Source organism: Mobula hypostoma, chromosome 3 (assembly GCF_963921235.1).
Source record: "Mobula hypostoma chromosome 3, sMobHyp1.1, whole genome shotgun sequence".
In the NCBI taxonomy this organism is placed as follows: Eukaryota; Metazoa; Chordata; class Chondrichthyes; order Myliobatiformes; family Myliobatidae; genus Mobula; species Mobula hypostoma.
Genome location: NC_086099.1, coordinates 87,184,619 through 87,206,403, shown reverse-complemented (window position 1 = coordinate 87,206,403; position 21,785 = coordinate 87,184,619). Strand labels below are relative to the sequence as shown.

The 21,785-nt window shown below is 39.3% G+C and overlaps 1 protein-coding gene across 1 annotated transcript in view; it reads left to right on the top strand.

Moving 5' to 3' along the window:
• The window catches only part of haspin (histone H3 associated protein kinase), a 69,942-nt gene that overhangs the window by 25,234 nt on the left and 22,923 nt on the right, over positions 1 to 21,785 (top strand). Inside the window, exons 4-6 of the mRNA XM_063042464.1 lie at positions 6,348 to 7,736; positions 20,133 to 20,241; positions 20,854 to 21,038. Of these exons, the coding sequence (XP_062898534.1) occupies positions 6,348 to 7,736; positions 20,133 to 20,241; positions 20,854 to 21,038 (1,683 nt within the window). The remainder of the gene's footprint in view (positions 1 to 6,347; positions 7,737 to 20,132; positions 20,242 to 20,853; positions 21,039 to 21,785) is intronic.

The window sequence follows — 21,785 nt, the reverse complement described above, 5'->3', positions numbered from 1 at the left end:
TGCCTACCGTTCCGTCCCACAACCTCACTTCGGAAAATTGGACCATCAGGCCGTACTCCTTCTCCCAGCTTACAAACAGAAACTGAAGCGTGAGGTCACGGTGTCAAATGTAGTGTCACGTTGGACGGAGGAAACACATGAGGTCCTCCGTGACTGGTTTGAATCGGTGGACTGGTTAGTATTCAAGGACTCGGCAGCTAACCTCGATGAGTATGCCTCAGCTGTCACGGACTTTATTTGGAAATGCACGGAGGACTGTGTGTCTCGCAAGACGATCCGGGTATTCCCTAACCGGAAACCTTGGATGAATTATGAGGTCAAGTCCCTTTTAAAGGCTAGAGCTGTGGCTTTTAGGTCCGGGGATACCAGTCGCTACACGGAATCCAGGTGTGAACTCTGGAAAGCCATTAAGGGTGCCAAGAGGCAATATCAAGCCAAGTTGGAAGCCCAGGCTAACCAGAGGGATGCCAGTAGACTATGGCAGGGTCTAAATGAGATCACTGTGCACAAAGAAAAGGCTGGGGATATCAATAACTGTGGCGCTCTTCTTCCTGACGAACTTAACGTATTCTACGCAAGATTTGAATAGAAGAGGAGCGTCCTGCTCCCTCCGGATGAACCGGACCTGGTGGTATCGAGATTCATTGTCACCGAGGAGGACGTTAGAAGGGACTTCCTGAAGATAAATCCAAGGAAGGCGACGGGCCCAGATGGCGTCCCACGACGTGTTCTCCGGGCCTGTGCAAGTGAGCTAGCTGGAGTATTTGCTGACATCTTCAACTGCTCCTTGCTTCAGTCTAAGATCCCCTCGTGTTTTAAGAAGGCAACGATAATCCTGGTGCTGAAGAAGAGCAAGGTGGCATGCCTGAATGACTATCGACCTGTGGCTCTGACATCAATTGCTATGAAGTGCTTCGAGCGATTGGTTATGGCACACATCAACCACAGCCTACCGGTCAACCTCGACGCTTTGCAATTCGCCTACCGGAGCAACAGGTCAATGGCAGATGCCATCTCTCTGGCCCTTACATTCCTCCTTAGAACACTTGGAGAATAAAGACGCATACGTAAGGCTCCTTTTCATTGACTACAGCTCTGCCTTTAATACCATCATTCCAAATAAACTGATTACTAAGCTCCGGAACCTGGACCTTAGCACTCAGATCTGCAGCTGGATCTTCAGCTTCCTCACAGACAGGACCCAGGCTGTAAAAATAGGGGACAAGCTCTCCTCTACAATCACTCTGAGCACAGGTGCCCCACAAGGCTGTGTACTTGGCCCCCTGCTGTACTCACTGTACACCCATGATTGTGTAGCCAAGTTTCCATCAAACTCAATATATAAGTTTGCTGATGACACAACAATTGTAGGCCGTATCTCGGGTAATGGTGAGTTTGAGTATACAGAGGAAATTAAGAACCTGGTGGCATGGTGCGAAGACAATAACCTATCCCTCAACGTCAGCAAGACGAAGGAATTGGTTGTTGACTTCAGAAGGAGTAGTGGACCGCACGACCCAATTTATATCGGTGGTGCGCAAGTGGAACAGGTCAAAAGCTTTAAATTGCTCGGGGTCAATATCACAAATGACCTGACTTGGTCCAACCAAGCAGAGTCCACTGCCAAGAAGGCCCACCAGCACCTTTACTTCCTGAGAAAACTAAAGAAATTTGGCCTGTCCCCTAAAACCCTCACTAATTTTTATAGATGCACCGTAGAAAGCATTCTTCTAGGGTGCATCACAACCTGGTATGGAAGTTGTCCTGTCCAAGACCGAAAGAAGCTGCAGAAGATCGTGAACACGGCGCAGCACATCACACAAACCACTCTTCTGTCCCTGGACTCACTTTACACCGCATGCTGTCGGAGCAGTGCTGCCAGGATAATCAAGGACACGACCCACCCAGCCAACAGACTTTTCATCCCTCTTCCCTCCGGGAGAAGGCTCAGGAGCTTGAAGACTTGTATGGCCAGATTTGGGAACAGCTTCTTTCCAACTGTGATAAGACTGCTGAATGGATCCCGACCCGGATCTGGGCCGTACCCTCCAAATATCCGGACCTGCCTCTTGGTTTTTTTGCACTACCTTACTTTCCACTTTTCTATTTATGATTTATAATTTAAATTTTTAATATTTACTATTTTTAATATTTAATATTTGTAATCCAGGGAGCAGGAAGTGCAGAATCAAATATCGCTGTGATAATTGTACGTTCTAGTATCAATTGTTTGGTGACAATAAAGTATAAAGGAGATAAAGAATGTAACGTGGAGGGATATGAAGCTATGAAGGAATGGCAGGCACATCGTATGAGGAGGGCATGAACAAACGATGTCTGTATTCCTTATAGAGTTTAGAATGAGAGATCTCATTGAAACAAACAATTCCTCCATGGCTCACAGGCTAGATGTAAGGAGGATCTTTGCTTTGTCTAAGAGGTCTAAACTTAGAGTATATAATTTTAGAATAAGAAGCAGGCCATTGAGACTTGGACTGACAAAGAAATCATACTGAGTATGGTGAAGCTTTTGAATTCTCTATCCCAGTGGTCTGTGAATGCTCTGTCATTAGCTGCATTCAAAGTAGATGTTAATAGCTATTTGAAGATGAGAGGAATTGGGACATCTGGGGATAGTCCAGGAGAGTGGCATTGAGTTTGACGATCGGACATGATTCTGATCTATGATGGACCAAGCATGATGGGCCAGATGGGCTATTGTGATGTTCTTATAAGGCAGGCTTGCTGCACAGATCCAGTGACCCATATCTGATCTGGCCTTGGGTACTTCTATATAGAGTTTACACATTCTTCCTGTGAGTGCATAGATTTCCCTTGGCTGCTCTGGTTTCCTCCTACATCCCAAAGGCATGCTGGCAGGTTAACTGGCTACAGTTGTCTAAGTGTGGGCAGGGGTTTTGAGATTTGTGGAGAGATGATGGCTATGTACGAGAATAGTTTATCAAGGAAATAATTAGTTGGGTAGGAATTATGGGAATGCTCTGACTTCTGGAAAATATTAGCTTGGTAGAGATGGGTAAACTTGATAATCAGACTGTGTGGTGAAGAGCCTTTGTCATCAGTGGCCACTTTATTAGATATACCTGCTCAATAATGAAAATGTCTAATTGGCCAGTCCTGTGGTAGCAGCTCAATGTATAAAAGTATGTAGACTTGGTCAAGAAATCCAGGTTTTGTTCAGAATGGGGAAGAAATGTGATCTAAATGACTTTGATTGTGGAATAATTGTTGGTGCCAGATGGACTATTTGGAGTATTTCAGAAACTGCTTATCTAATGGATTTTCATGCACAACAGTCTCTAGAGTTGGTGCAGAGAATGGTGCAAAGAAAAATCCAGTGAGTGGCAGTTCTGTAGACAAAAATGCCTCATTAAATAGAGGTCAGAGGAGAGTGGCCAGACTGGTTCAAGCTGACAGAAAGGTGACAGTAACTCAGATAAACAAGCGCAACACATTGCACCTTGTTAGAATGCACAACACATTAAACCTTGAAGTGGATGGGTTACAGCAGCTGAAGTCTGTGAGCATACACTCAGTAGCCACTTTATTAGGTACAGGAGGTACCTAATAAAGTGGCCCGTGAGTGTATGACTCTAATTTTATGTAACAAGCAAATACTATTTGTGGTGCACTAATTAAATCGACAAATGGTTAAAAATGAAGTTGAACACTGGGAGGTATTCAAAAATGGTAAATTAGTATATTGAATGAGTAACCCCCAGGGAGTCCAAGTTATATGTGTAATAAAATGGACATAGTTGATTCAGAAGATAATGATGTAAAAAATGGAGTGAGAAAGCAAGCAAAAGGAAAAAAGAACTACCATAGGTCTTGGTAAATAGGATATGGAAGAGTGGTTAAGAGTAGAAAAAGTTGACTAAGTCATTAAGAGCTCAAATGTTTAATAGCGGAAAGTAGTGATGGTTGAGTGATAATCAAAGAGGCCTATGTACATAGATAATTAAAATATCATAGACAGATATAGTGTAATTAGGTTAATGGGATGTTGAGTTTAAAGAGAACTGGCATGCAAGGAAATACACATTTTGCTATAACTGCCGAAGTAACTGATGAGAGTATCTATAGTGCTTTTCTGGATATTTAAGAGGGAAAACAATATAATTTGCCAAAGTATAACCAAGGCTCTAAGGGTTAAAATGTAGTAACTAGTATTGCATTCCCTGTAAGTTAGAATGTATGGTATGATTGGATTGAAGTGATTGAGTAGTTGGGGGAAAGCTTTCTTCTGGTTGGGAGCCAAGGCTAATTTGAATAGTAGTTACTGAATTTGGAAACTTCTGCACATAGGATGGTGACAATTTAGAATTACTTGATAAATAGCAGATGATGCAGTTGATAAGTTTATTTTAACAGATATGAATTATGTCACAGTTCAAAAAATGAACTACTGGAAGAACTCAGCAGATCAGGCAGCATTTATAAGGGAAGTGGAAGTCATCCTTCTTGTTTAAGGTCCTTCATCTGGACCTGAAACATTCATTGTTCTAGATTCCAGCATCTGCGGTCTTTTTTTTTGTCTCCAGGTCACCATTCAGCCCTGATCTCATTAAATGGCAGAATATGCACAAAGAATAAATCGTCCACAGATCCTATATTGAGCTTAAGGGGGCGCTGTGCAGATTTAACAAAATTTATATCTACACTTGAAGAGTCAAGTGACAGGTTATTTGAAGTTGCTGTGTATTTCCTTGATAACAGAAGTTTGAGTGGGTAATCTGAATAAGTTGAGAAAATACTAAAGATTCAATTGGGAGAGATGATACTGCAGTAAAAAGAAAATAAATTACAAGCAGGAGAGCATGGCCTAAAACGATAGGTATTATATAAATGGAAATTAGGAAATTGTTGTTTGTGTGTGTGTTGCTCATTTGAATAACTGAGATATGATATTCTCATTTTTTGTGGACTAAATTCTGTAATTGTGCTGAAGTGAGATGTATTAAGTTTATTGAATAATTTTAAAAGTAACAAAATGAAGATGTGGGTTAAGACTGGTCGGTGCGGATAAGAATGTGAGGGGATTGGACAGAGTGGGGAAGTGGGATCAAAATCAAGTGAGTGATGCATTAATGGAGGGGACACAGGTTTGTTCTTAACAAAAAAAATTATTTGGCTTTGTGCAGAAGTACTTAAAACTGTGTTCAAGAAACAATCAAACCATGGAAAGTATAATTCTTAAAGACTTTAAATGATGCATTTTAATAAGGGTCAATGAATTGAATCTACTCAAGATTCAATGGCAGTTCCATTGTTAAATCCCTTTCTTGACCTCGTGAGGGTGTGGTGGAAAAACATCCAAGAAAGTAGACATTTTACAAGGTAGTCCTCTTAATTGGTACTCCATTCACCACTCTCTAAACATTTATTTCTTCCACCATTGGCACACAGAGAATGTAATGTACCATCTGCAAAATGCATTGCAGTTACTTGCTTGGATAATAAAATTCATGTCTACTACCATTAAGAAGGGAAAGGGCTTCATGTACATGTTCCCTTCTAACATGCACATTATCTTTGGAAATGTATTGTCATTGCCATAAGAATGAAACTTGGAACCTCCTTGCTTTTGGAGTACCCTCACCAAAAGGAATGCAGTGGCTCAGGAAGTCAGTCCATTGACTGCTCAATGACACTTAAACTGGAACAATAACTGCTCACCTTGCTGGTGACACCCTGATTCCAAAGGAATGAACAAAAAAAGTTGCACATTGAGCACAGAATGTTAACCATGCTTGAAATTTATTTGACATTATGATTAGTTTGGTTGTGATTGCCATATGACATTTTTCCAATATTGTTTACAAATATGAATAACTTTTTGCATTTGGGGATACTAATTTTGGATCTGTCAGATTTGTGTGTATGGAACATAATTCAGATTCATCAAATTTAAACCTGACCAACCTATGGTTCTGTTTTAATTTGCTTTGCAGATTAAGGTATTAAGCACAGATATAGTCATTTAATTTGGTCCAAAAATAATGGTTTACGTTTCAAGGAAAATCGAAATTGTAAAACATAGATGGGGGGAGAAGTGCTTCAGGAGCTCAGTAGTCCTGGTAGCATCTGTAGAGGGAAACAGACATTCAGTGATGTGGGTTTAGACCCTTCAGCTGGTTGACTGTCTGTTTTCCTTTCCAGATGCTACTTGGCCTATAGAGATCCCCCAGCAGTTTGTTTTCTGCACCAGATTCTGCAACTGATTTGTGGGCAGTAATTAAAAACATAATTTGAATGTTGATTTCATAGTTGGCCTGGTATTTGTATCTAAATTAATAAATTCCTTTTCTGACCTTCTGTTCCAGGGTTTCATTAGAAGATCAGGTCAATCTACTGAGTCATCAGTTTGTTTTGATAAGACGAAAGTGTCTAACCCCAGCTTTATAAAGAAGCTCAACAGACTTCCTTTGCAAACCAGCACACCCTCTTGTACTCGGAAAATGAAAATTAAGAAACCATCAAGATGCTTAATTTCTGTTGATAGTGAAAATGAGGAGGATTATGCGTGGAAAAACAGTGTAGAGCCTTGTACTGCTGAAACTACTGACCTCCCTAGTGTGGTAGAAATTTGCTGCTTCAGACAGAGTAATTCATCATGTAAGGAGCTTGCCTCTACAGAATTTTCACATTATTCAGAATTTCTTAGACAGTCTCATAGAAAGCTGGAAGGTACTTGTGGTTTTGAAACTGACCATAAACCTGTGGCTTCAGTAGAAGATTTTGAATATGTAGATCTAGTAACTTCTCGTCCATTTCAAGTTCAGAATGATGGTCGACATCAAACTTCATATAGGTCGTTTTACAGTAAAGAATTATTTTCTGATGACCCTGAAGAATTTCAGATATCTCCCAAGGCTGGCTTAATTCATGAAACGAATGATCTGAAAGTACTTGTCAAAGACGCTTCGGCAAAGTCTGGATTACTTAACTCTGCCTTAAATCTCATTTTAGTAAATAAACAGGAACATCGTGAATGTGGAAACAGGGATTCCAATTTGAACTTTCAGCCTGTAGTAAAATTAGATCATTTTTCAGTAGAAAACTACTTGCATAATCAAAGGTCATTGACCACTGAACATGGTTTCTCTAAAGCAAGTTCTTTCCAAGGAGATGCTGAAAAGAAACAGCAGATTATTAATAATCTGCATGTAAAATTCACACCCCAAAAATGTTTGGTAAAATCATCTAATAGCCTTGTTTGGAAGCCTATTGTGTTACTCAGGCGTCTTGAACTACAGCAGCACCTGTCACAAAAGAGAAGTTCAAGAAATTCATTATGTCTATCTGATGTTGATTTTGATGAATATAAATACTGTTTTGAAATGTTAGGTAAAGAACATTATGTAAATTCATATCCATCTGCAGTACATCTGAATTTGCAAATGGATCGATTAGGTGGGGAATCAGTTGTTCAAGACAAGTTTAGTAAAGGGTCTGTAATTGACACAAATGCTCTCCAAAATATTGGAGGGCAAAATGACAAAACACTTTCAAAGGAAAATCATTGCCAGATGAAAACAAGGAGCCTGTCTCGCCAAAATAATCTTATGAGTAACTTCAATGTACTGGGTGAGCAGAATACTCTCTCTAAATCAATACATCAAAAAAGGTCAAGTCCTATTTCAGCAACAGTGAAACGTCAAGAGAAATCCACACTGGATGCACTTAAGCCCACGTTTCTGCCAGCAACGGAGGTAAGGAACTATAATAGTCATACTATTGCATACTTGTTCGCACTAGTTTGTAATAACTTGTCTCAGTGAAAATCTTCTCCAAGTTGGGGATTGGTATGCTCAAGCCCTACTCCAGCATTTCATTTTTCATTTTAAAAATCTTTTTATTGATATATAATCTTCTACAGCTATAAAATACAGAAGTTCAGCAAATTAGTACATATATAATTAATAAAGCTGAAAAAAAACATATATGCTAATGAAAAAAAATGACATAAGAAAAAGAAGGAAAAAAGAGAACCCCAACTAACTGAAAAAACCCCCACTAACTACAAAACAAAAAAAAAGAAAAAACCACCCATTAGGAACCAACTCCCAGAGCAATATGTCTTACGATCATATATATAAGAAGAAAAAGAAAGCAACAACTGCCGAATCACATTTGTATAACATAAAATTGGAAGGAAACCATATAAATTAATTCAAATTAAATGATAATATTTGGCAAAAGAGCCCCACCTTCTCTCAAAATCGAATTGGGGATCAAAAGTTCTACTTCTAATTTTTTCCAAACAAAGACATAACATTACTTGGGAAAACCATTGAAGTAGTGTAGGAGCAGAGGTATCTTTCCACTTCAATAAAATAGCGCTTCTTGCTAACAATGTAACGAATGCAATTTCATGTTGGTTTGAAAATGAAATACCCCGAATATGATGCGGAACTATTCCAAATAGAACAGTCAATGTATTAGGTTGTAAATTAATTTTCAAAGTTTTAGAAATTGTAGAAAATAAAGATTTCCAAAAAGATTTCGGTGAGGGACATGACCAGAACATATGTGACAAAGTAGCTACTTCATTTTTGCACCTATCACAATAATTATCTATATTAGGAAATATTTTGGATAGCTTCTCCTTTGTTAAATAATAACGGTGAATAATTTTAAACAGCATTTGAGACTTGTACTCTTGAGACAATTCCATTTTTAAACTATGTTATCCATATTGAGTGCTTCCATCATAAAGGAAACACATGGGAATAAACTATTAAGTGTCATTGGAGTTCTATTCTCAAAAGCCATTTTTTCCTTGGGCTTTGTGCATCTCCATATAACATGATTCCTTTAGTGTCCAAAAATCTATTCATATAATTTGTAGTTAAGCATTGCCTTCCAGGATTGAGGTTTCCAAAGATTCGTTGCAGAAATTTTCCTTCACTCAGTCCAAGTCCTAGCTCAAAATGGGAACTGCTCAAACTTTTGTTCTTAAAGGCTCATATTTGAGGTTGTTGGAGAAATCTGTGAGCTGATAATATTGCTGACATTTGTGCAAATGTACCAAGGCATGGAATCCTCCTGGGCACTTGTAATATTACATATGCATGTTGTACATCTAAAATTACTTTTCAAAAGTCCATTTTGTACTTCATGCCTACAAATGGCACAGACCACAAATGCTGAAAGTCAGTTAAACCAGAGTTGTGATGTGCTTTAATGTTGGTTAAATTTTCTGACTTTACCTGGCTTGTTGTGAAAGAGTCGAGGAGGCATCCACTTTCCTCCAGACAGGTCCCTTTAAAATTTCTCCCAGAATTCCTCCCTTTGCAGAAAACATCTTGGGCCTTGGAGCAGAATGCAGGAGATTAATACCTTAGTTTCTAGCTGTATACCTTGATGAAAAATCATCTTGTCTCCTCTGTTAAATTCGAATTTGTATTTCAGTATGACCCCCTTCTTGTTCTTCTAATCATCGGTAAATATAGTGTTGTTCTCTTTGGTCTCATTGTAGGGTAACCTTTCTTGTGGACCAAATGATAATTGAATTTTTTGCATTTTCTTTAAGGAGAGTATGTCATCCTTGAGTAAAGATGGTGTGTCTCAGGAGAACTCTATGTCATTGCCTTAAATTGTCCGTTGCGACACTTAAATTAACACAGATGTCTGTGGCCCTATTCAAAAAGGCATTGTAGGTAACTATTTAATCAACTGAAACATTATCTAATTACTTATCCCCACTGGTTTATGAAGCTTTGCTGTATATTAACTGGATGCTATCAAAAGTAGAAGTGTTTTATTGGCAATGAGCTATTTAAAGATGTCTTGAGGAGATGAAGCAAGTAATACAACTGTTAAATACAAAAACACGAGATTCTGTAGATGCTGAACATCTTGAGCAACACACACAGTGCTGGAGGAACTCAGCAAGTTGGGCCGTATCTATGGTGGGGAATAAACAGTCAATGCTTCGGGCAAAGACTTATCTGCTCGCTTTTACACCTACCCCTTCCCTACAATTTTATTCTGGTTTCTGACCCCTTCCTTTCCAGTCTTGGTGAAAGGTCTTGGTCTGAAATGTTGACTGTTTATTTTCCTCCAGTGATGCTGTCTGACCCGCTGAGCTCCTCCAGCATTTTGTTTGTGTTGCTAACTTCAAGATTAATTTCTCCGTCTGCTTTTTTTTAAGGTCAACTGTTCCAGGAACTTTTTGTTCAACAGTTTTCAAAAGAAACCTCCTAACTATGTTCTGATATACTAAAAATCTGAAACTTCCATAATATTTTTGTTTTCAACACGTTTTAATTTTTTTTTCATTTGCCTTTGAGGGAGGCAATTTGGCCCATTAAGAAAGACAAACACTTCAGGGACCTGTGCACCTGCAAGATGCACATTACCCTTGGTATTTGGTTTGAGTGTGAAAATTAGAGCAAATCATGGAACTTCCTTGCTGTGGGAGTATCTTCATCAAAAGGAATGCAATGTTTCCAGAAATTAGTCCGTTTTGGATTGAGTAATAACTGCTGACCTTGCTGGTGACTCCCTGATTCCAAAAGAATGAATTTAAAAAAAAAGTTGCATAAGTTATTATTCTTGTTTAACATTGTGAAAAGTTCATGAAGAGTTTGTATTCTGTTTATCAGAAAGCTTGATTTGATGTACAATTCATCCATTGGGCTCAGCCTGTAAGTGCACTGATATCAGAATCAGGTTTAATATTACTAGCATATGTTGGGAAATTTGTGGTGTTTTGCGACAGCATAATTTTAAAAAAACCTGTATATTACAATAAGCAACTTGCATAAAAATTAAGTAAGTCGTGCAGAAAGAAAGCATAGAAAAAGTTAGTGTACATGGGTTCATTATCCATTCAAAAAATATGATGGTGGAGGGGAAGAAGCTGTTCCTAAAATGTTGAGTGTGTGTCTTCAGGCTCCTGTACCACTGCCTTGATTGTAGCAATGAGAAGAGGGCATGTCTGAGTGATGGGGGTCCTTAATGATGGATGCTGCCTTTTTGCATCATTGCCGTTTGAAGGTGTTCTTGATGTTGGGGAGGTTAGTGCCCATGAGGAGCTGGCTGAGTTTACAACTTTCTGCAGCTTTGTCTGATCCGTTACAGTGCCCCCTCCATATCAGATGGCGATGAAACCAGTTAGAATGCTCTCCGTGGTACCATCTGTGAGAAATTTTGCTGACAACTTGTTTTATATGAAACATAAAACACATTCTGCAGATGCTGGGAATCCAGTACGACACACAGAAAATGCTGGAGGAACTCAGCATGTCAAACCCTCTGCTCAGGATTGGGAAAAGCTACAGTGGCCCCTCCATACCAGTGATGCAACAGTTAGAATGCTCTTCCCAGTACATCTGTAGAAATTTGTGAGTGTCTTGATGATATACCATGTCTCCTCAACTTCTTATGACATATAACTGCTGCTGCCTTTGTAATTGCATCAATATGTTGGATCCAGGATAGCTCTTAACAGCTGTTGACACCCAGTAACTTGAAACTGCTCACCCTTTCTGCTGCTGATCCCTCGATGCAGACCCTTGATTAGACGGGAGTTAATTCAGGCCATCACCAACCTCTCAAAGTACTTTATCACAGTAGATGTGAGTGCAACTGAATGATAATCGTTCCGGCAGCTCACCCTGCTCTTGGGTACTGGTATGATTGGAATAAGTTAACGGAAATCATGTAGCTCTTTTGTTCCGTGAATTTTACCTGATGTACTTGCATTCAAGTTGGGAAGACAGATGGGTCTTGGAGAAGAATAGTTTTTCTTTATCTCTCTATCCTTGAGTATTTCTTTCATTTGGTTGTGCTAGTGAGGCCAGTTTACAATATGGAACTTGGTGTTAGATGACCCAAGGAGTCCTCATGCTTAGGGCACCAATACTGTTTTATTTGATGGATGTTCAGATAGTTGTATGAATGTAGCAAGATCTGGTCATCATTTGAACTTAATTTGCCATCATAATTCCATCACACTCCATTCATACTCTGCAATAATCAAAATGGTAAAGTAGAAGGCTAGCCATTGCTGCCTAATGTCACTCTCCAAGTATGCAATTATGAAGAGGCGTTCCTTGCCAGCTGAAGAACAGTGGGTATAGAGCAAAGCAGACAATGCTTTCTATGTCTGAAACTTACTTGATGCTTATCCTGTAGGTTGGGGTGCAGGTTTGCAGTCTGTATCTAAATTTAGTAAGTCCTTGCTATTATTTGAACTGAATAATTTGCTGTAATTCTTGTTTATGCTTTGTGATATCCCCAGTGAAAGTCAGTTAATTTTTCCTTCACCCTCATTGACTCTAACATTACCCATATCACCAGCAGTATTATTCCAAGGAATACCACTGAGCAGAAAATGGCCATGACTTAGATACCTGATTTCTGTGCCTGTATGTTTGTAATCCAGTGAGGAACTTAACAACTGTTGTGACATCTTAAAGGAAGAGTCTGTGAGATTCTCCCCAATGGTTTCAGGACTCTGTTTGCTGTGCTGGAACCTGCACTAGCCAACTTACACCTTCTACTGTAGACTAATGACAAAACGTCTGCATGATGTGTCAGTTACGAAATAAATGCAGCAACTTGACAAAACTTATCTCTAGCACAGAGATTTTTTTAGCCAAACTACTCAGCTGTCAGTTGGGTAGACTTAACAGTAGTAAAGTGGACTTGAGTCACGCAACATGCTGAGCTAGGAAATTTTCTTTACATTTGTCCATTCTCCCTGTCTCCCTGTCTCCCTGTCTCCCTGTCTCCCTGTCTCCCTGTCTCCCTGTCTCCCTGCCTCCCTGCCTCCCTGCCTCCCTGCCTCCCTGCCTCCCTGCCTCCCTGCCTCCCTGCCTCCCTGCCTCCCTGCCTCCCTGCCTCCCTGCCTCCCTGCCTCCCTGCCTCCCTGCCTCCCTGCCTCCCTGCCTCCCTGCCTCCCTACTCAACACCATGAACTGAACTGAACTTTACTCATCATCGTAAGACTATCTATTTACCCCTAGACTTGAAGAAGCTTGGTTTTCATATATTTCCACACTTACTGATATACATACTTATATATAATCATTGCTAACCTGTTGGATTTATCTGCATTTATATTACTGTATTGCGTGGTTACTAATAAATATCATTAGTTAGTAGCAATACTGGACTCCAAAGTGTTTTCCATTTCTGCTGGTACTTTAACCCGACACGGGGTTCGTGACAGGAAGAAGCCATTACCAGGCCTTGCTTTGGGAAGTGAGCCTATCCAGGTGATTGGTGTTTCAGTGTGAGAGTATTTTGGACAGTAATGATAATTCTGGACATTGCAAGATTGATATCGATAAGACAGGACATCAGTGGTATATGTTGAATTGAAAGAAGGTTAATTATGACAGTCTTAGTTGATAGTTTGGGAGAGTAGATTTTGTGCGACTGTTTTTAGGTAAGTCCATGTCTGATTTTTAGGAGTTCTTTATAGATCAGGACAGATTCATTGGATTCTTAAAGCAGACTGGAAAATTTAATGGTAATCCATGGCCACCTTATCGGGAGAGAGCACTTTTAAATCCAAGCTACAAAGGCTTAACACGAATATTGCATTGTAAAACTTTGCACATTGTGCTGTTTAATCTATACTCTCCTTTATAAGGTAAATAAGAGACATGCAAGTCTAATGTGTTGACTGGTAACTAAACATGACATTTAAGTTGAACTTCTTGATGCCATATTGTAATTAGTGTACTGTAGGCTGGCCTGGGTCACGTAAAGGTTCAATTTTGTAAGCCTATAACTCTTTGTCAAATACCTGTTTTTAAGAGAATTCACTTTGTATTGTTATTTATATGCTTGCTATAATTCTTTCATTTCATTGAATAATACCCTGAAACCTAGTCACAATTAACCTACTGGAATATATACTGTATAGAGTTATTAATGAATGCCTTGAAACATTTTACTATTACTAGAGTGCAAAATGCTTAAAAACATATATGTGAAATTGCATAAAGTTAGATTTTGGTTGTTAGGATATGTGTAACCTGAGAAGGCCCTGCGCTTCATGAATTGCATCTTGATAATGCAAGCACCTTTTCCTCTGGTCCATCATAAGAGTATGCTTCACCACTGATCAGTGTTGCCAGGGAATGACAATCATAAGAATTTGCAATTGAATTTTGTTGCACTTTATATGTTATAAAAGTCAGGTTGCTTTATCACAGTTTTTTGGATAAGTTCATTTTGGCTCGGTATTGTTTTAGTTACCATTATTTATGTCAATTTATGTTACCATTTATGATAGACAATGGTTTAGTTACCATCAAGAGTCAGATTTCTCAGTGGGAGAGCATTTTGGAGATAGTGATCACAATTCTATCTCCTTTACCATTGCTTTGGAGAGGGATAGGAACTGACAAGTTAGGAAAGTGTTTAATTGGAGTAAGAGGAAATATGAGGCTATCGGGCAGGAACTTGGAAGTATAAATTGGAAACAGATGTTCTCAGGGAAACGTACAGAAGAAATGTGGCAAACGTTCAGGGGATGTTTGCGTGGAGTTCTGCATAGGTATGTTCCAATGAAACAGGGAAAGGATGATAGCGTACAGGAACCGTGGTGTACAAAGGGTGTTGTAAATCTAGTCAAGAAGAAAATAAGAGCTTATGAGAGGTTCAAAAAACTAGGTAATGATAGAGATCTAGAAGATTATAAGGCTAGCAGAAAGGAGCTTAAGAATGAAATTCGGAGAACCAGAAGGGGCCATGAGAAGGCCTTGGTGGACAGGATTAAGAAAAGCCCCAAGGCATTCTACAAGTATATGAAGGGCAAGAGGATAAAACACAAGAGTATAGGACCAATCAAGTATGACAGTGGAAAAGTGTGTATAGAACCAGAGGAGATAGCAGAGGTACTTAATGAGTACCTTGCTTCAGTATTCGCTATGGAAAAGGATCTTGGCAATTGTAGGGATGACTTACAGTGGACCGAAAAGCTTGAGCATGTAGATATTAAGGAAGAGGATGTGCTGGAGCTTTGGTAAAGTGTCAAGTTGGATAAGTCACTGGGACCAGACAAGATGTACCCCAGGCTACCGTGGGAAGCGAGGGAGGAGATTGCTGAGCCTCTGTCGATGATCTTTGCATCATCAATGAGGACGAGAGAGGTTCCGGAGGATTGGAGGGTTGCGGATTTTCTTCCCTTATTCAAGAAAGGGAGTAGAGATAGCCCAGGAAATTATAGACCAGTGAGTCTTATTTCAGTGGTTGGTAAGTTGATGGCGAAGATACTGAGAGGCAGGATTTATGATCATTTGGAGAGGCATAATATGATTAGGAATAGTCAGCATAGCTTTGTCAAAGGCAGGTTTTGCCTTACGAGCCTGAATGAATTTTTTGAGGATGTGACTAAACACATTGATGGAGGTAGAGCAGTAAGTGTAGTGTATGTGGATTTCAGCAAGGCATTTAATAAGGTACCCCATGCAAGGCTTATTGAGAAAGTAAGGAGGCATGGGATCCAAGGGGACATTGCTATGTGGATCCAGAACTGGCTTGCCCACAGAAGGCAAAGAGTGGTTGTAGACAGGTCATATTCTGCATGGAGGTCTGTGACCAGTGGTGTGCTTCAGGGATCTGTTCTGGGACCCCTATTCTTCGTGATTTTTATAGATGACCTGGATGTGGAAGTGGAGGGATGGGTTAGTAAATTTGCTGATGACACAAAGGTTAGGTGTGTTGTGAATAGTGTGGAGGGCTGCCAGAGGTTACAGCGGGACATTGATCGGATGCAAAACTGTTCTGAGAAGTGGCAGATGGAGTTCAATCCAGATAGGTGTGAGGTGGTTCATTTTGGTAGGTCAAAGACGATGGCAGAATATAGTATTAATGGAAAGACTCTTGGCAGTGTGAAGGATCAGAGGGATCTTGGGGTCTGAGTCCATAGGACACTCAAAGCTGCTGCGCAGGTTGACCGTGTGGTATGAAGGCATACAGTGCATTGGCCTTCATCAATTGTGGGATTGAGTTTAGGAACCGAGAGGTAATGTTGGAACTATATAAGACCCTGGTCAGACCCCACTTTGGAGTACTGTGCTCAGTTCTGGTCGCCTCACTACAGGAAGGATGTGGGAACTATAGAAAGGGGGCAGAGGAGATTTACAAGGATGTTGCCTGAATTGGGGAGCATGCCTTATGAGAATAGGTTGAGTGAACTCGGCCTTTTCTCCTTGGGGCGGTGGAGGATGAGAGGTGACCTGATAGAGGTGTATAAGATGATAAGAGGCATTGGTCGTGTGGATAGTCAGAGGCTTTCTCCCAGTGTTGAAATGGCTAACATGAGAGGACACATTTTTAAGGTGCTTGGAAGTGGGTACAGAGGAGATGTCAAAGGTAAATTTTTTTACGCAGAGGGTGGTTGGGCTGCTGGCGACGGTAGTAGAGGTGGATATGATAGGGTCTTTTAAGAGACTCCTGGATAGGTACATGGAGCTTAGAAAAATAGAGGGCTATGGGTAACCCTAGGTGATTTCTAAGTTAAGGACATATACAGCACAGCTTTGTGGGCAGTAGGGCCTATATTGTGCTGTAGGTTTTTCTATCAGCAGATCAGAATTAAGAATCAATTTTTTTTTGTGTAAGGAAGAAAGACAAGATGGCAATGTAACCCAGGTTAATTAAACCTAAGGATGTAATGTTAGAAAGCTCCACCTGTGGAGAGGTGAAAGTGAAGTTTACCAGTTTTTTTTAAAAAAGAGAACTCGTATGAATAAAAGCTATTTGAGAGTGGGGCATGTCTGACGCAGCGCGGGAAAGCAAGAGAAATGCAGCAAACTATTAGAATCTAAAGATATAAACTGTTGAAAGTGGAATTTGTACTAAGTATCTCTACCTTACTTGAAAACCTCAGGGTGAAACCCCTGGAGGAGAGATGATAGCGTTAAAAGATCTATTGAAGCTACAGCTATAACAAGCAGCAGCTCTAATGAGACAATATCGGCAGAGACGAGTGTCCAAGATCATGTTACCGGGAATTAGTTCTGTTAAATCACATCAAGGGATCTGGTCAAGTTTTCTTTTTGAATAAGTTTGTGAATCGACTTTCTGTGGATGATCAACTATTTGATCCAACGAAACAAGAAACAAGATAGTGAAGAACAGGCGTGGGAATGAATTGTTTCATGATGTAGAGGATTTAATGTTGGATGTGCAAGTTTATTTTCAGTTGAAGGATCTGAATTTGATTTTCTGCAAGAACTGATTATTTTTGCAATGACTTTGATAAGTTACTGAACGAGATTTATTTTGTTTAAAAGTTGTGATGGAGAATTGCTGTGAAAGGAGTTAAGCTGTATAGATATATAATTTTTGAATTTCAATTTGTAGATGTATTGACTTGAACCGAAACTGAAATTAACCATAATATGGAAGAATAGGAGTTCAATTAGTTTTCTAACTAACTAGGGATAAATAAAAAGGAAAGGTTAGTCTGTAAACATTTAAATGGGGAATAATACTAGATCTAATTAGTTAGAGAAATTGAAGTAACAAAGGTTATTATAATGAATCTCACTGATTCTAACTAAACAAGAATTTGTTTTTTGTTGATATCTGAGATTTGGAACCTAAACAGAATATTGGAATTTTGAATTGTTCTTATTCATGTAAATATTTTGTATATCTTGTTTTTATAAACAAAACTTGCCTCCAGAAGTGTGTGTTTTCTATTCACTGCCTCCTAGAGCTTCTGATGGCCTACTAGCACCTAGTGTAGTACTACGTAATTTGATTTTTCTCATACAGAGTGTGGCAACCAGTCACACGAGATAAGACAAGTACTACAGCAAGGTTTGAGAACTTTGGATGGTAACAGATGGTGCAAATTTAGGCAAAAAGTAAAATGAAGCATATGTAAGGTTGGGGAAACTGAGATCTGACAGGATCTTTGAGGAACTATAAAGGAAATGAGAGAGAACTTAAACAGGAAGTCGGAAGTGCTGAAACTGGTCACGGAAAGCCTCTGTATAGGATTAAATCCCAAAGCCTTTTGCATATAGATTTAAAAACAAGGTAACGCGGGAGTGGGTGCAACCACCTTTTGACAAAAGAGGGAGATTGTGTTTGGAGCCATAGTCAATGTGTGAAGTGGTAAATGAATATTTCACATCAGTACTCACCAGAGAGTTGGGCATAGAAGGTAGCAGGATCAGGGAGGTTCATATTCTAGGTCATCTTGATGTCAAGAAAGAGCTGGCATTAGAGCTCTTAAAGAACTTTGAGGCGGATAATTGCCAGAACCTGATGGGATTTATTCCAGATTACTGTGAGAAGCAAGAAAGGAAATTGCTGGGGCCTTGACAGAGATCATTACCTAAAAGCAATAAAGACAGACTGGAAAATTACATGTTGATGAGTCATTCATCAGTGGTAGGGAAATTATTAGAAAAGATTCTTGGGTATAGGCTAAACTTGCATCTGGACAACCATAGTCAGCATGGCTTTGTGCAGCATAGATCATGTCTTACAAACTTGATTTTATATTTTATATTATAATTTGGACTAAAATGTAGTTGGTCTGATTAGTAAATTGCAGGCAATACAAAAATTGGCAGAGTTATGGATAGTGAGAAGGTTGACAGAAGATCCAGCACGATATAAATTGATTAGAAATATGGGCAGATAAGCAGTAAATGGGGTTTAATTTGAACAGTTGCTTTACCTTGGGAGCTCAAATGCAGGGTGGAAAGTATACAGTAAATCGCAGGTCCATTGCTCCCTGAAAGTGGCAACATAAGTAGATAGGGCCATAAATAAGGCACATGACATGATTACTTTCATTGGTTGGGGTATTTAGTTCAGAAAGTCATGTTGCAGTTGTATAAAAACTTTAAGGTACATTTGGAGTACTGGTTGCCATACCTCAGGAAGGATGTGGCAGCTTTGGCAAGTGTGCTGAGGATGTTCACCAGGAATTGCTTAGATTAGAAAGAACATGGCCTGGATTAGCTACAAGAAGAGGTTGGGCAAGGAATCTTTTCTCTAAAGTGTCTGGGCCAGAGAGACGACCTCAGTATATAAATTATGAGATGCATAGGTAGTCAGAATATTTTCCCAAGGTGAAAATGTCAAATGCTAGAAGGCATAGTTTTAAAGGAGGAAAGTTTTAAGGGAGGCTTGTGAGGCAATCTATTTATTTATTTATTTATGTATGTATGTATGTATGTATTACAGCTTGTTGTACTTGAGTATATCGAAAGTAAGAAAGGCATAAAATTTTGTCGTATTGCAGAAAAGAGACGCATGAGTGACATAATTAAATCATGTGAATTTTGTATGATAGAAGAGATTGTGGGAAGTGACATAGAGAATTAATGATCCCCCACAGATCAAGCAGTATCTATGAAGTGGGGATCAACAGTTGACATTTTGGGCTGAGGCCCTTCATCAGGACCAGAAAGGAAGCTGGAAGAAGCAGAATAAGAGGGTGGTGGGGAGGGGTCGTACAAGCTCGAAGGTGATAGGTTAAGCCAGGTGAGGGGGAAGGTAGGAAGGTGGGGAAGGAGTGGTGGTGAAGTGACAAGCTGGGAGGTGATGGCTGAAGAAGTAGGAATCTGATAGGTGATGAGAGTGGGCCATGGGAGAAAGGGAAGGAAGTGAGGCATGAGAGAGGTGATAGGCAAGCGAGGGGAAGAGAAGGGGTGGGAGGGGAGCCAACATGGGGAATGGAAGAAGAGGGGGAGAAATTATCAGAAGTTAAAGAAATCGACATTCATGTCGTCAGATTGGAAGCTGCTCAGACAGAATATGAAGTGCTGTTCTTCTAACATGAAAGTGGCCTCATCTTGGCAGTAGTTGGTCACCTAGATTGTACTCCTTCCCCTGCCCCACCTTCTTCTGTCTGCCTTTTACTCCTGATGAATGGTTTTACCCTTTGTTCCTTTTCCTGACCTGCTGAGTCCCTCCAGTATTTTGCATGTTACCCTGGATTTTCAGCATCTGCAGAATATCTTGTATTAATAATCTCCAAAAATCTCCAGCCAAATTTATTAGCATTACCACTCTCACTTCCAGATAATCAGGCCTAAAGATAAGGTAGAGCCACCCAATGTCTATGTTCTGTACAATATAACTGATTTTTTTTTGTTTGCTTTTAAACCTAGAAAAAGAACTTACAATCATCATTTATGAATTCATCAGTTTCCACACCCCTGGGCTCTCGTAATTGGTCAAGGTTCAAGGCAGCTCATTCACTTCACAAAAAAAAGCAAGGTTTGGAATTATTCCATTTATCAATTGACTTCTCAAAAAAAAAATGGCACTTGTAATAAAACCAGCTAGGATATGTGATCTGTGATTTATTTATTTTTTGACTTGTGGCCTGCATCAACCCTACCTATTTCATGTTGTGGTGGGGCTTCAGGTGTTTTTCCAGTTCATTATTTCATGAAGGCATGGCAGTCGATTTGTGGTAGACTGCAAATAAAAATTCTAATTTGATATATCAATTTCCGTTGTGAATGTTGGGTAGTAGTCTCATAAACAGTTTTGCTGTCCAAAATGTTGATTTTTTTTTTAATTGTGTTATCTCAGTATAGTTAACTTATTTTCTTAAAAGTGCTGTAAATAAAGGTTACTTTTTAAATTCCCACACATTGAACAAATTGCGGTTACACCTCTTTACCTTAATGATGCTTCAGTGAAGCTGCTGTGTCATTTATCCTAATCAACTATTATATTATAATCAAACTTGCCATTAAAGTTGAAGTAATTTTGAGTGCCTAACTACAGTCTGTTAACTTTCAATGTAAATTAAACATTTCTATGAGATTTAAGTATATGCAATACTTAAGGACAGTTTTGATTTTGTTTTTTTTCTTCCAGTTATTACGCCTGTGAAATTAAACGAAAGCAGTCTGGAATTTGCATGTGCCTCACAAAGAGCACAGAGCGACAATCAAAGTAATTTGATTGCACCCCAGGGTACATTGGTTTCGATGGAAAACTTATCTCCAACTCCAATTTGCAGCAGCATGAAAAGATCCAAGTTATTCGAAAGTTCAGAAGTGGTGGGTATTGAGGCTAAGCACCAAAATAATGCTTGAAAAATTTGAAGACATTAACTTTAAGTAAAATACGCAAAAGTAAAAAGACAGGAAAGTCCTGTCTATACAAACTCAGTTTTATAAATTTCACTTTGACTTTGTTGAATTCCATGAGAGCAATTATAAATCATCTGCACAGTCAAGATATTGCACACCAACTTTCAATTTACATCTTAACAGTTGAAAGGCTTGCCAGGGATATTTGGAGCCTAAGAAAATTGTGAATCAAGTAATACGAATTGCAAGGACTTAATGTTTGTCCATTTGACCACAAAAGATTCATGAAAGCAGTGAGCAATTGATGATTTCTTTGCAGGATATTTACATGTTTTAATTTTTATTTGTGTCTTTTAACCCAGTTTGAGTTTTGTGACATAATTCAAACATCTGATTTAAAATTTGCAAATGAATATCATGCTGATAAATAATTTAAACATTCTGAAATATAGTTCCACAGAGCTATTGAACAGAAACTGCCAAACCTTGACTACTTTTCCCAAGTGGCTGAAAAATTGTTTTTTGCTCTCATCTTTCTATGGGTGTTTAAGAATGGGCATTAATGGTGACTTTGCCAGTGACATTTACATCATATAGATGAGTGAATAAAAACAAAAATGGAATGTGCCAAGTTTTCTGGAGCTGGAAGGGCATAAAGAAGAGAGTGGGAGGCTGAACAGATGGATCATGCTGATTAAGATGTTATGCATGAAA